Source organism: Camponotus floridanus, unplaced genomic scaffold, assembly GCF_003227725.1.
Source record: "Camponotus floridanus strain SB8 unplaced genomic scaffold, Cflo_v7.5 scaffold130, whole genome shotgun sequence".
Classification (NCBI taxonomy): Eukaryota; Metazoa; Arthropoda; class Insecta; order Hymenoptera; family Formicidae; genus Camponotus; species Camponotus floridanus.
This window is the reverse complement of record NW_020229249.1, coordinates 71,750-84,125: the sequence shown is the minus strand read 5'-3', so window position 1 is coordinate 84,125 and position 12,376 is coordinate 71,750. Positions and strand designations below refer to the sequence as shown.

The window sequence follows — 12,376 nt, the reverse complement described above, 5'->3', positions numbered from 1 at the left end:
GGAAAAGTATTCTGTATGGCTGGAATTATTTGATCAACAAGTAATCTCTCATACCTTTGAGCGTTCAAATATTCTTCAAAAAAAAACGGCCCTATTAAATAGCCATCTATTATTCCGCACCATACATTTATTTTTTGTGGATGTTGTGTGTGAGTTTCCCGCACCCAATTCGGATTCTCATCTGACCAGAAACGAAAATTTTGATTATTAACTTCTCCCGTTAAGGTAAAAGTTGCCTCGTCTGTGAAAACAATTTGATAAGGGAAGATGGGCCGGACATCTATTAGTGCCATCATTCTTTCACAGAAATGTATACGACGCTCCTCATCTCCGTTTTGCAATTCTTGAACGTATTGCAATTTATATGGATGGAACTTGTTCTTCTTTAAAATTCTCCAAACCGACATGGGAGCAATATCGTGAGTTTGAGCGACTCTCTGAACACTAGAATTGGGATCTTCAATAAATGTCTGCAGAACATCAAGTTGTTTTTCTTCGTTGGTTGCAGACAATGGTCTTCCTGACTTAGAGCGATTTCTTACGCTACCAGTTTGTCTAAAACGTTCTATTGTTTTTAACACAGTGGACTTATTAATTCGACGGTTCGGATACGTGTCATTAAATAATCGAACGACATCAGAGAACGATCTTTCGTTATCACCCCATCCACGCATCATGAGGATAGTGATTCTTTCACGTTCCGACAAGTCGCCAGCCATTTTTAAAACGTTTAATTTTAATTAATCGTACGTTGTATTTGGACGATAACAATTAATTTCTGCTTGCTCAAAGCTGAAGTTAGAAGGTGCTCGTTCTTTGATAGCTTTATACATTCTTAGTTGAATTTTAAATGCGAGTTAGACTGCATGTAGTGCGTCACATAGCGGTAAATGAAGGAACTAACGAGACGTTTCATACACGTTTTATGGAGCAATTTTTTGGCAATTTGACTTCAGCGAAATATGAGGATATGTTGAGGAATCGATCTTGCCTTAGTTAGCTGGATCACACACACAACAGATGCAAATCCGAGCGAGTAACCTCCATGTAGTACACCTTGGATAATGTTAATACCGGCGCTACTCTATCATTCAACCCTCATAACTCGCAAAGTACTTAATAAAAATGAACATTATTATAGTGTTTTGGAAAGCTCTTGAATTAAGCTATAAGAATATGCAATCAAATGTAGGGGGTGTCATTTAAAAAAGTCAATGTGACCTTGACCTGACCTTGACGACGCCATCCAAGGTCAAACTGATAGAATCAGTATATAGATCTTCTTAAACCCTACAACTTTTGTTGGAAACACTTTTCTGTAAAACGTATATTTTCCGAGATATTTAGGGGTTTCCACACTTTTGGTAGACCCTGTATATATATATATGGTCGTAGTCAAGATTAAGGTCACTACCCAATGCGCTTTGTTAAAATAAATAATTTTTATCGATACAAAATTTTTTGAATAGCTTTCATTCTCAGAGGTACCCATATCTTGTTTAAGTTTAAATGACATTTGAGGTCATGTCGGACCTCATATGTATTTCTTTCAGGTTCTCTCTTATATATATATATATATGCAGTATGAATGGAAGAAATAAATAGCGCGCGCGTAGCGCGCGCCTGTATTGTTCTAGTCTAGTAAACCATTCATTTTTCGATTATCTTACCTTCATACTTTTATGTACAAAATAATGAGAGGAATCAATTGGTGTAAAGAAAACATACAATTGTTTTTAAGAAAAAATATGGAATTGTTAATTGCAAATTACATATTTTTTCTTAGAAACAACTATGTGTTTTCTTTACACCAATTGATTCCTCTCATTATTTTGTACATAAAAGTATGAAGGTAAGATAATCCAAAAATGAATGGTTTACTAGATATTTTATGGTTTATGTAAAATTAAGAAATTATTTCAAGCCTTATAACTCAAAAAGTACTTAATAAAAAGGTACTTAATTATAGTGTTTTGGAAAGCTCTCGAGATAAGCTACAAGAATATGCAATGAAAAATAGGGGTTCCCATTTAAGATTTCAAACTTGCCCCCCCTCACCGCCCAGGGGGAGGGATGGGGGGGCTGATTTTAACGTCATTGTACGTCCCCCTCGAAATGACGAAATTTTGATTCTAACCATTTTTTCGTAGTGTGCTTATTTTTCGAGTTATTTGGCTGCCTAAGTTAAAATGGGTCACCCTGTATATCGACTTAAATTTAATTATTAAACAATTACTTATGTCAAAATAAATTTGTTTAATTTTTAAGTTAAAATTTAATAGTTAATATTAATTAACTTTATTATTTATTTAAAAAAATAATTTTAATTTCTGTTAAAATTCTTTTAAAATAAAAATTTAAAGCAAAAATATAGAAATATTAATATTATTTGTTAATGGCAAGTGCGTGGGATCATTTGGAGACAATTTTTTCTTCAAAAATATCGAGAAAAGTTATGATTTTTTGTATGTTTCTAGTTTTTGCTACCATGTATCATTGCAACTAACAATAAGCTTTAAATTAAAATTTTATTAAAGTAAACTCTACTTGAAATTAATAAAAGAATGTGATTTTGTTAATAATTTATTTCCATAAGATTTAGATTGTGAAAAAACCTTTATTTTTACTCAATTATAATTCGAAAATTATTGGTATCTTGAAGTTTTTACTGAAAAAAATCGATGATATATGTAACTTAGTTTAGTACAATTAATGTTTTTCTAATGTATGTTAATAATTAAAATAAAATTCTTTATTTATAATTAAAATTCTTTAATATATATTATATGTGTACTTTTTATAATAATTTGAAAATTTAATAGAATGATACATAAATGTTATTAGGATGATTACATAAATGTTATTCTTTAATTTAAAAAATTAAAATTGAAATTATTTATTTAATTTTAATTAATTAATTAATTTTATCATTTTTTATTATTATTATTACATATTTTATTATTATTACATAATCATATGTCATATATTAATTTGTTTTGTTTCATTAATCAAGTATTTCTTTATAAACATAATTTTTTATTTTTTTGTTCGCATTATTATCTTTTAAATAAACTTTCAACGAATCCCAAGAACGAACTCGTGAAAATGCAATATACAGTTGTCCATGACTGAAAATATCTTTTTGAAGATCAATTGCAATTTTATCGAAAGTCTGTCCTTGTGATTTATTTATGGTCATAGCAAATGCCAATTTTACTGGAAATTGTTTTCTTCTAAATGTAAATGGATATATATTTTCGCAATACAAAGTGATGCGATTAAGAAAAACAATTTCTCCAATTTTATTATCTGTTAAAATTTCACAACGCAGTAAATTATTATCTAAATCTAAAATTAATAATCTTGTACCATTACATAAACCTTCATTGATACTAAGATTTCTAATAAGCATGACAATAGTGTATTTTCTTGAATGTAATTTATATGGTGGAAGACATGTTGGATTTAAAGAGTTGAGATATTCTATCGGAATTGCTTCATATATGTCTTGATTATCTCCAGTTGTTTCAAGAGTATCTATACTTGTATAAACTCTTTCTGTCGTTTCATCCAATAAATTTACTACTTTTTCGTTTATTTCTTCAACATCGACATTTCTTGCAAATAATATAACGTAATTAGTCATAATTTGATATTGTTTACGTTTTATAATATCTTCATACATGTCTTTAACTATGTTCGAATTTGCATTTGCTATACATTTTTCTGGAATACAAATATTTTCTGAATGATCATTTAAAGAACCATTATTTATTTAAGTAAAATTTAGTAAAAATTGTGCAAATTCTTTTTCCTGTGGTAAAGTTCTCATATTTTGTGTCAATGAAAATATCTTAAATTGCTTCCAAAGAATACTAAATTTTATCGATAAATTTATAATTTCGCGATTTATATAACGCGTTGCTTTTTCTTTAACGGGTAATAATTGTCTGAAATCCCCACAAGAAGAACAATTTTACCACCAAAATATAAATCATTTTGCATTATATCACGTAATGTTCGATCTATTATTTCTAATACATAGCGTGGTGCCATAGGGGCTTCTATAATGAAAACATCTACAAGTTTTAAATTTTTAGCTTCTTTAGATTGAACTTTAATGTTCGATGTAGAATCGCTGAAAAGAAGTACAGATAACCCAAAAACTTTGTGTTTTTCTATTGGAAGTAATGTTGAGTACCGGTAAATGCCATCGTAGTAACTATTTTGCCTCTACTTTTAAGTAGATAATACAAGGTTGTATAAATGAACGTTTTACCAGACCCACCTGGACTATCAATATAAAAATATTTCTCACTATTATTATTTGTTGTTGTTATTAAAATAGTATCAACAATTTCTTTTTGTTCTGTATGTAATTGTTCATATTGTCGCATACCTATTGATGTATCTTCTTCAATCTATTCTTCATTATTTATTTCTTGTTCCTCTATTTCTTGTTCCATTTCAGGAAAATTAGCAATATTTGATCCTTCTTTTTGAAGTAAATTAATAATATGATTATAAACTTTTTTCATTCCTATTATAGATCCAAATCGTCTTATATAATCTTCTGACATATCTTTTTTAAACTCATCCCATAACTTTGTCGGATGAACTGATTGACAATGAATTAAAATTCGTACGAATAAATTTCGAAGTCGTCTTGGCATCATCCAAACTTTTGCTTCATTCATTACACGATACCATTCATCATCATCTTCTATAAGTCCTAATGCTAAACACGCGGCAGTGAAAGTTTGATGTATTTCGTTATTAACTGTTTTTAATTCTTGAAAACTTGTAGTTCCTTTAACATATAGTAAAAGTATATGAAACGTAAATGAAACAATTCTATCTGAGACGGGCTGATGGTATACATACGACCAATACAATTAAAGTATCTTTGACTCCCAGCGATTAATAATTCTGCCATTAATTTTAATTTTTTTAAATACATAATGAGATAGAATATCACTGTATAAATATTGTTTTGCTTCTTCATCTCGAGCATTTAATTCAAAATAATTTAATAACATTGTTACTCGTTCTACAGCAGATCTTATTGTATCATTATTAATATTATCATCGATTATTACATTATGTTAATTTGATAAATGAATTAGTAAACGAAATATAGCGTGACTTTTTTCTTGCAAAGGTTTACTTAAAATACGCCAAGATGCTTCCATGGGTCCAACACATCGAGCTTCAATAAAATCTTGAATTTCATCATGATTTATAGTTTTATCTACATTTTCTCCAATAACTACGGATGCAGAATCATGACCTTTATAAATATATTTATATAAATATTTTACAGATCGTATACTCGAAACTATTTCAACATTAATATGACTATTGAATAAAAATAAGAGCGTTGGATTAAATGGAACAACATATCGATTATCAACAACATATCGTCCAGGTCTTTCGTATAGCAATCCATTATTTCTTCGATGATATCGCGGATAACCATCTTCATCCATAATTGTTTCAGATTGAAATGGTTTTGGAAAATGTTTCGAGCATTTATTATTTATCAAACACCAATCTCCATGGTCCATGAATCATATGTTTCATTACAATATTATGTAAACTTTTATTTTCATTAGAATCAGGAATTTCTGCAGAAATAAATTTATCAACTATTTCAGCATTTGCTATTTTATAATTCTGTTTTAAGATAATCAACAAATGTATATGTGGCAATCCACATATACATTTTTGAAATTCTATTACATAAACATATGCCAAAACATCACTAAAAATTTTTTGTCTAACAATAATATCGATTAAATAATCCTTTTTTATATTAAATACTCGAGCACTGCGACGCCGTCGCCCGCCTCGGGAACGCCGCTCCCGAGGAGGTGGCGTGCAAATTTGGCGGTGTCAGTAATTGACGGTATCGGGATATTAAAATGGCGGTAACGTACGGTAACAGAATCTCCCACAAAAAAAAAAAGGAGATAGAATATGGGCGCCAGGCGCGGTATTTCCGCGCCACGATAACGATACGGTAACGGCAAGATCCGGTAACCCCGGGCTCAGTATTTGGCAGAGGGGCAGAGTTCTTTGTGGATTAGATATCGAGAGAGAGCGCTAGACAGTATTTAGGAGAGAGAAATAATCGACAGTCAGTTATTTTACTTATAATTATCTAAATATATTAAACAATAATGGTACAGATAGTAACCGGTATAACAAAGATAAGATCAATATAATTGTTCGGGATCGCGCTTTCGATTCGCGAATTTTGTAAAACCGGATAAGCGCGATTGAACTTTGCCGGCACATACCCGCGGGGGTATCGCAAGCTCTCTCAGTGCGTGATCGCGTAAGGAATACTTGATAGGAATGAAATGATATGCAGTTGCGACTTAATGTGTTACAGTAAGACCGGTGAGCGAATTACTGTCCGTTTATTGTTAAAGTCACAAAATGATACACGTTTGCTGGTCTCAAGACGCGATGTAGGGTGAGAGCGCACCACTACGCGGATCGCGTGAGAGCGAGCGAGACAGCTATCGATCAGCTGTTAGCGAGATCGAGCGAGACGGCGCTATATCGGCCGTTCGCTTGAGAGCGAGCGAGACGGCGCTATATCGGCCGTTCGCGTGAGAGCGAGCGAGACGGCGTTATGCCGCTCGGATAAGCGTTTGAGCGAGACCGCACTATACACGTCAGTCCGCTGGTCCGATATAGATAGAATGAATATTGCTATCTGCGAATACGCGAACCGCACTGTTCACGACTTGACACAAATGCGAGAGAGACGACGTTATGCCGCTTGTACTAGAGTTCGAGCGAGACCGCACTATACACGTCGGTTCGCCACGAATGCGAGAGAGACGGCGTTATGCCGTTCGTACTAGAGTTCGAGCGAGACCGCACTATACACGTCGGTTCGCCCAATGTTGAGATAGATAGCTGACTTGTGGCTATCTATGCATACGCGAAACCGCACTGTTCACGGCTCGCCACGAATGCGAGAGAGACGGCGTTATGCCGCTCGTACTAGAGTTCGAGCGAGACCGCACTCTACACGTCGGTTCGCCACGAATGCGAGAGAGACGGCGTTATGCCGTTCGTACTAGAGTTCGAGCGAGACCGCACTATACACGTCGGTTCGCCACGAATGCGAGAGAGACGGCGTTATGCCGTTCGTACTAGAGTTCGAGCGAGACCGCACTATACACGTCGGTTCGCCCAATGTTGAGATAGATAGCTGACTTGTGGCTATCTATGCATACGCGAAACCGCACTGTTCACGGCTCGCCACGAATGCGAGAGAGACGGCGTTATGCCGCTCGTACTAGAGTTCGAGCGAGACCGCACTATACACGACTCGCCACGAATGCGAGAGAGACGGCGTTATGCCGCTCGTACTAGAGTTCGAGCGAGACCGCACTATACACGTCGGTTCGCCCAATGTTGAGATAGATAGCTGACTTGTGGCTATCTATGCATACGCGAAACCGCACTGTTCACGGCTCGCGGGAGAGTGAGCGAGACGGCGCTCTATCGGCCGTTCGCGGGAGAGCGAGAGAGACGCCCAGTTCGCTTGAACGGAGTTGCAGTACGACGAAGGCTCCGCCTCTGGCTGAGAGTGGAGGCGCTCCGAAAGATCCCGGCACTCGCGTTTGAACTGTTCACGTGCACTGCGGACACGATTACTGGCGCGCACAATGTTACTTCGCGAAACTGTTACAATGATTGAGGCTCGCGGTTTAAGGATTTCGCACGCGTGAGACTAATGAAACGAATCTTAACTTTGCTCGTTAAGATTATCGCGAACTCTCGAATTTGCACTATTTTTACTCTCCGTATGACGCTCCGATCACTATGATGGAAAACGGAAGACTCTCGGGGAGAAAGCCTTTCTCCCGATAGATAAAGATTTGATCACGGATCGTATGATCGGACCTCGACGTATCCCTGATCATTACGTCAGATCGCGTGATATGTAAGCCTGTTTATTGGCCAGGACCGTGTATTATTTCGCGTGATCACGCGGATCCTGGATGATTTTTGAAAAACAGTAACGGCGTACTTGAACGCGGGTTCGATAGCGCGCAAACGGATGGCGCTAGTATGACCGGGGGTAATAATTTTATGCGCGATTTAGGGCAAATCCTAAACATACCGCCCGCCTCGAAATTATAATTTCGAAAGTAAAGAGTTATCGGATGCCGCCCGCCGTGAGCGACTGATATCGCATCGGAGCGATTTTCCAGGTTTATGAATACATATGTACATATTTACAGGAACGCAGATTTACATATTTACATTATTACAAATTATTAGTATATACATATGTACATCGGTGTATTTACATATTTACATGCGTCCGCTTTGACGTATTCACGTCTTGAATTGTGGCTGCGTGAACCTCAATTATCGCTCGGAGAACCGTTAGTCGAAGACTCGATATCGATGGGTAGTAAGCATAGCTTAACTATCGGCCGTTTATATTCAGAATGAGCGGTGCGCACGGTAACGACGCGAACGTAGCCGTCGGATCCGAGATGACATTGTGTGATCCGACCTAGCTCCCATTTGCACGGCGGAAGCAACGGATTACGAATTAATACCATTAAGCCAGGCTTCACAGACGGTTGTACTTGCTTCCATTTAACTCGCTGTTGTAAAGTATTGACGTAATCGCTCTGCCAGATTTTCCAAAATTGCTCTGTCAATTGACGAATTAATTGCCAACGCGAGAGTCGACTTTCATTTACGGAGAGAATGGACGGTTCGGGATTCACCGTGATGGGAGATCCGATTAAGAAATGCCCCGGTGTAAGGGGGTTATAATCGTCGAAAGTATCTGTAAGCGGACCGATGGGCCGAGAATTGAGGCAAGCCTCGATGCGGCATAACAGAGTAGAAAATTCCTCATACGTGAGAGTGTGAGGGCCCAAAATTCGTCTAAGATGATGCTTGACACTGCGAACTCCGGCCTCCCAAAGACCGCCGAAATGCGGAGCATGGGGAGGAATGAACTGCCAGCTAATGTTATCGGTGGCAATTTTGCTCTGGAACTCGGGGTTGCGCATTGCGCTCTGATAAGCTTTTGTCAATTCAGCGTCGGCTCCTGCGAACGTCGTACCGTTATCAGAGTACATTGTGGAAGGTAAACCTCGGCGAGCACAAAACCGAGAAAAGGCGTTGAGAAACGCTTCGGTGGAGTAATTACTGGCTAACTCCAAATGAATTGCTCTGGAGGCCAAGCAGACAAACAACACAATGTAACCCTTTCGGGACGTAATGCCGCGACCTGCGGATGCGCGAGTAAAAATGGGGCCCGCGTAGTCCACTCCAGAATGGCTGAAAGCTCGAGCGGGTGTAGAGATTCGAGCTTGTGGAAGGTCGCCCATTAGCTGTGTCGGAACTTCTGCTCTTTCTCGGGCGCATGTAACGCATTGATGTATGATTTGCTTGACCTGAGTTCGCGCTTGGAGAATCCAGTAGTCTTGGCGTATTGTTGCTAATGTCAATTGAACGCCTGCGTGTAATGCTCGAATATGAGTGTGTCTGATGATAAGTTTGACTAATGGATGCGGAGCTAGAAGTATCGGATGCTTCGTCGCGAATGAAAGATTGGAATGTTTTAGACGACCGCCGATTCTTATTAAATGATCTTCATCCAGGAAAGGTCGAAGCATAGCTAACGCTGATTTTGATGGAAGTGATTGCTGTTTCCTGAGAGCGTCCAATTCGTCACTGAAAACGTCTGACTGGATTGATCTAATCCAAAATTTGCGTGCGGTCTGAAATTCACTTGCCGTCAAAGATTGGCTTTGCACCTCTGAGTCAGTTGAAGTTTGATCTCTCTTTCGGCATCTGGTTGCGAAGCGGATAGTATATGCTGTAATTCTGATTAGCTTCGGCCACGTGGAGTATCTTGTGGCTAAATCCCAGCCAGAATCTGTTTGAGCTACGTGTACCATAAGTTTCTGATTCTCCTCAGGCGCTTCTTCCAGTAGAGGAGCGGGATCTCTTGGCCATTTGGTCTGAGTTAGTTTGAGCCAGGGAGGACCGTGCCACCACAGGTTAAAGGCATTGAAATCAGAATGTAGAATACCTCTCGAAGCACAATCGGCTGGGTTATCCGCGGATGGAATGTACCGCCATTTAACTTCAGGTAATCGAGATTGGATATCTGCGACTCGATGAGAGACGAAGGTTTTCCATCTGGACGGATGTGAGTTTAACCATGCCAATACTACTGTAGAGTCCGTCCAACAATGACACGCGACGTTTGACATCTGGAGTGAGGATTGCGTGAACTCGATCAACCGAGCAAGAAGGCATGCTGCTTGTAATTCCAATCGAGGGATGCTTGTGATCTTGAGTGGCGCGACTTTCGACTTGCCCGCTAATAAGGTGATCTTTATCTCTCCTGATTGCGAGGTCGTATGCATATAAACTGCGGCGGCGTATGCCGCGTTAGATGCATCTGCAAATCCGTGTAACTCGCATAACGCAGTACTGTCATCTTGACATGTCCATCTCGGAATCTGTAAATTATTTAAGGCCGATAGGTTGTGGTATATTGATTCCCAGCGCTGAAGTGTTTGTGACGGAATGGCGTCGTCCCAGTTTAATTTTAATCTCCACAAATGTTGCATGAAGATTTTCGCGTTGATCGTAACGGGGGTGACCCATCCTAATGGATCGAATAATCGAGCGATCGTTGATAGTATCTTCCTTTTCGTATCTGGAAGTGTCGGTGAGAGATCCACGCGAAATTGGAAAGTGTCATAGGCGGGATTCCATGTTAATCCTAGAACACTGAAATTTTCTTCGAAAGTTAGCCATCTGTTTCCGGCGAGTCCGTGACATTCTTCCGGAATGTCTGCTAGTAATGCGGAGTTGTTGCTGGCCCATTTTCGTAAAGTAAATCTGCCGCGAGACAGCAGAGAGCAGAGTTGTTCGCGGACTTGACGCAGCACTGATATGTCATTGGCTCCGAAAAGAACGTCATCAACGTAAATATCATCTTGAAGAATCGGAGTTGCAAGGGGAAATGCGGCTCCTTCGTCTGTTATCAATTGCTTGATCACTCGTAAAGCCAGGAACGGAGCTGACGCGGTTCCATACGTAACAGTGGACAATTGATAATCCTGAATGTCCGATTGATCCTGATTATACCAGACAATACGTTGATAGTCACGATCACGAGGGTCGACCAAAATCTGTCGGTACATCTTGGCAATATCCGCCATGTAAACATACTTATGTTTCCGCCATCGTAATAAGATCGCCGTTATTTCCGTTTGTAATTTAGGCCCGATCTCTAAATGTGAATTTAACGATGTACCGTTTGTTGTGAGGCTGGACGCGTTGAACACGACGCGCAGTCTAGTGGTAGCGCTCGTTGCGCGGATCACAGGATGATGCGGAAGATAAACCGCCGGTGAATGAGATGCGGTTGGAGGATGCACTCTTTTCATGTGTTTTAACTGCTCGTATTCTTCAAGAAACGCTGAATATTCCGATTTGAGATCTGGATTCGTATCTAGACGCCTTTTTAATGCTGTTAGTCTCCGTATAGCTATTGATCTAGACTCTCCGATGTCGATAGGGAACTTCGTCTTAAACGGCAGACGAACCACGTAACGCCCGTCGGAAATTCGTGAGTGAGTCGTAAGAAAATGTTTCTCACATTGTTCTTCGGCAGGAGACAAAATGTTATAGCGTGGGATCTCTTCGATTTCCCAAAAACGGCGTAACTCACGCTCGATGGAGCAATGAAAGACGTTAATCGTTTGAGCCAAAACGTTTGGATTCTGAGCGGGTCCAGAGATAATCCATCCAAAATGAGATCGCTGGGCGATAGGTTGCCCGATTGGACCTTTCCGTATTCCATTCGTAATGATTTGACTGTAAATGTCGGCGCCGATGATTACGTCAATAGGGCTTGATCCTGTGGGATCGTCGTCTGCTAACTTGAGTGTACTTATATGTCTCCAATCCGATACTGAGACTGATAATCGCGGCGCGTATTTAGTAAGCGCATTTAGAATATACGCGACCGTAGTGAAAACTGGCTTAGGCTTTCCGCGAGGTGCGAATTCAATGACAGCGGAATGTCGACATGTATCCGCATTGATACCGCCGACTGCGGAAATTTGAGCGAAAATTCGTTTCCGAGGTAAACGCAAGATTCTTGCTAATCTTGCTGAAATAAAAGTGACCTCTGACCCTTGATCGATCAGGGCGCGAGCTTCACAGACGCGACCGTCGGGAGACCGAACTGTTACTTTCGCTGTGGCCAGTAATACGGATGACACGGGTGCACTTGAACATACGGCGGACATCGCGACGGTTTGCGACGGCTCGATTTTTTCCACAGTGTCGCTGGTGC

At 39.2% G+C, this 12,376-nt stretch overlaps 1 protein-coding gene across 1 annotated transcript; it reads right to left on the bottom strand.

Moving 5' to 3' along the window:
• Positions 1 to 8,396: 8,396 nt before the first annotated feature.
• Positions 8,397 to 12,329, bottom strand: LOC112637097. Its single transcript, XM_025406063.1, has one exon. The coding sequence runs from the start codon at positions 12,327 to 12,329 to the stop codon at positions 8,397 to 8,399; it is 3,933 nt and encodes a 1,310-aa protein (XP_025261848.1).
• Positions 12,330 to 12,376: the final 47 nt, after the last annotated feature.

What these genes read in the sequence shown, in the direction of transcription:
- LOC112637097 (XM_025406063.1), bottom strand. Translation starts at nt 12,329, where the DNA reads ATGTCCGCCGTATGTTCAAGTGCACCCGTGTCATCCGTATTACTGGCC.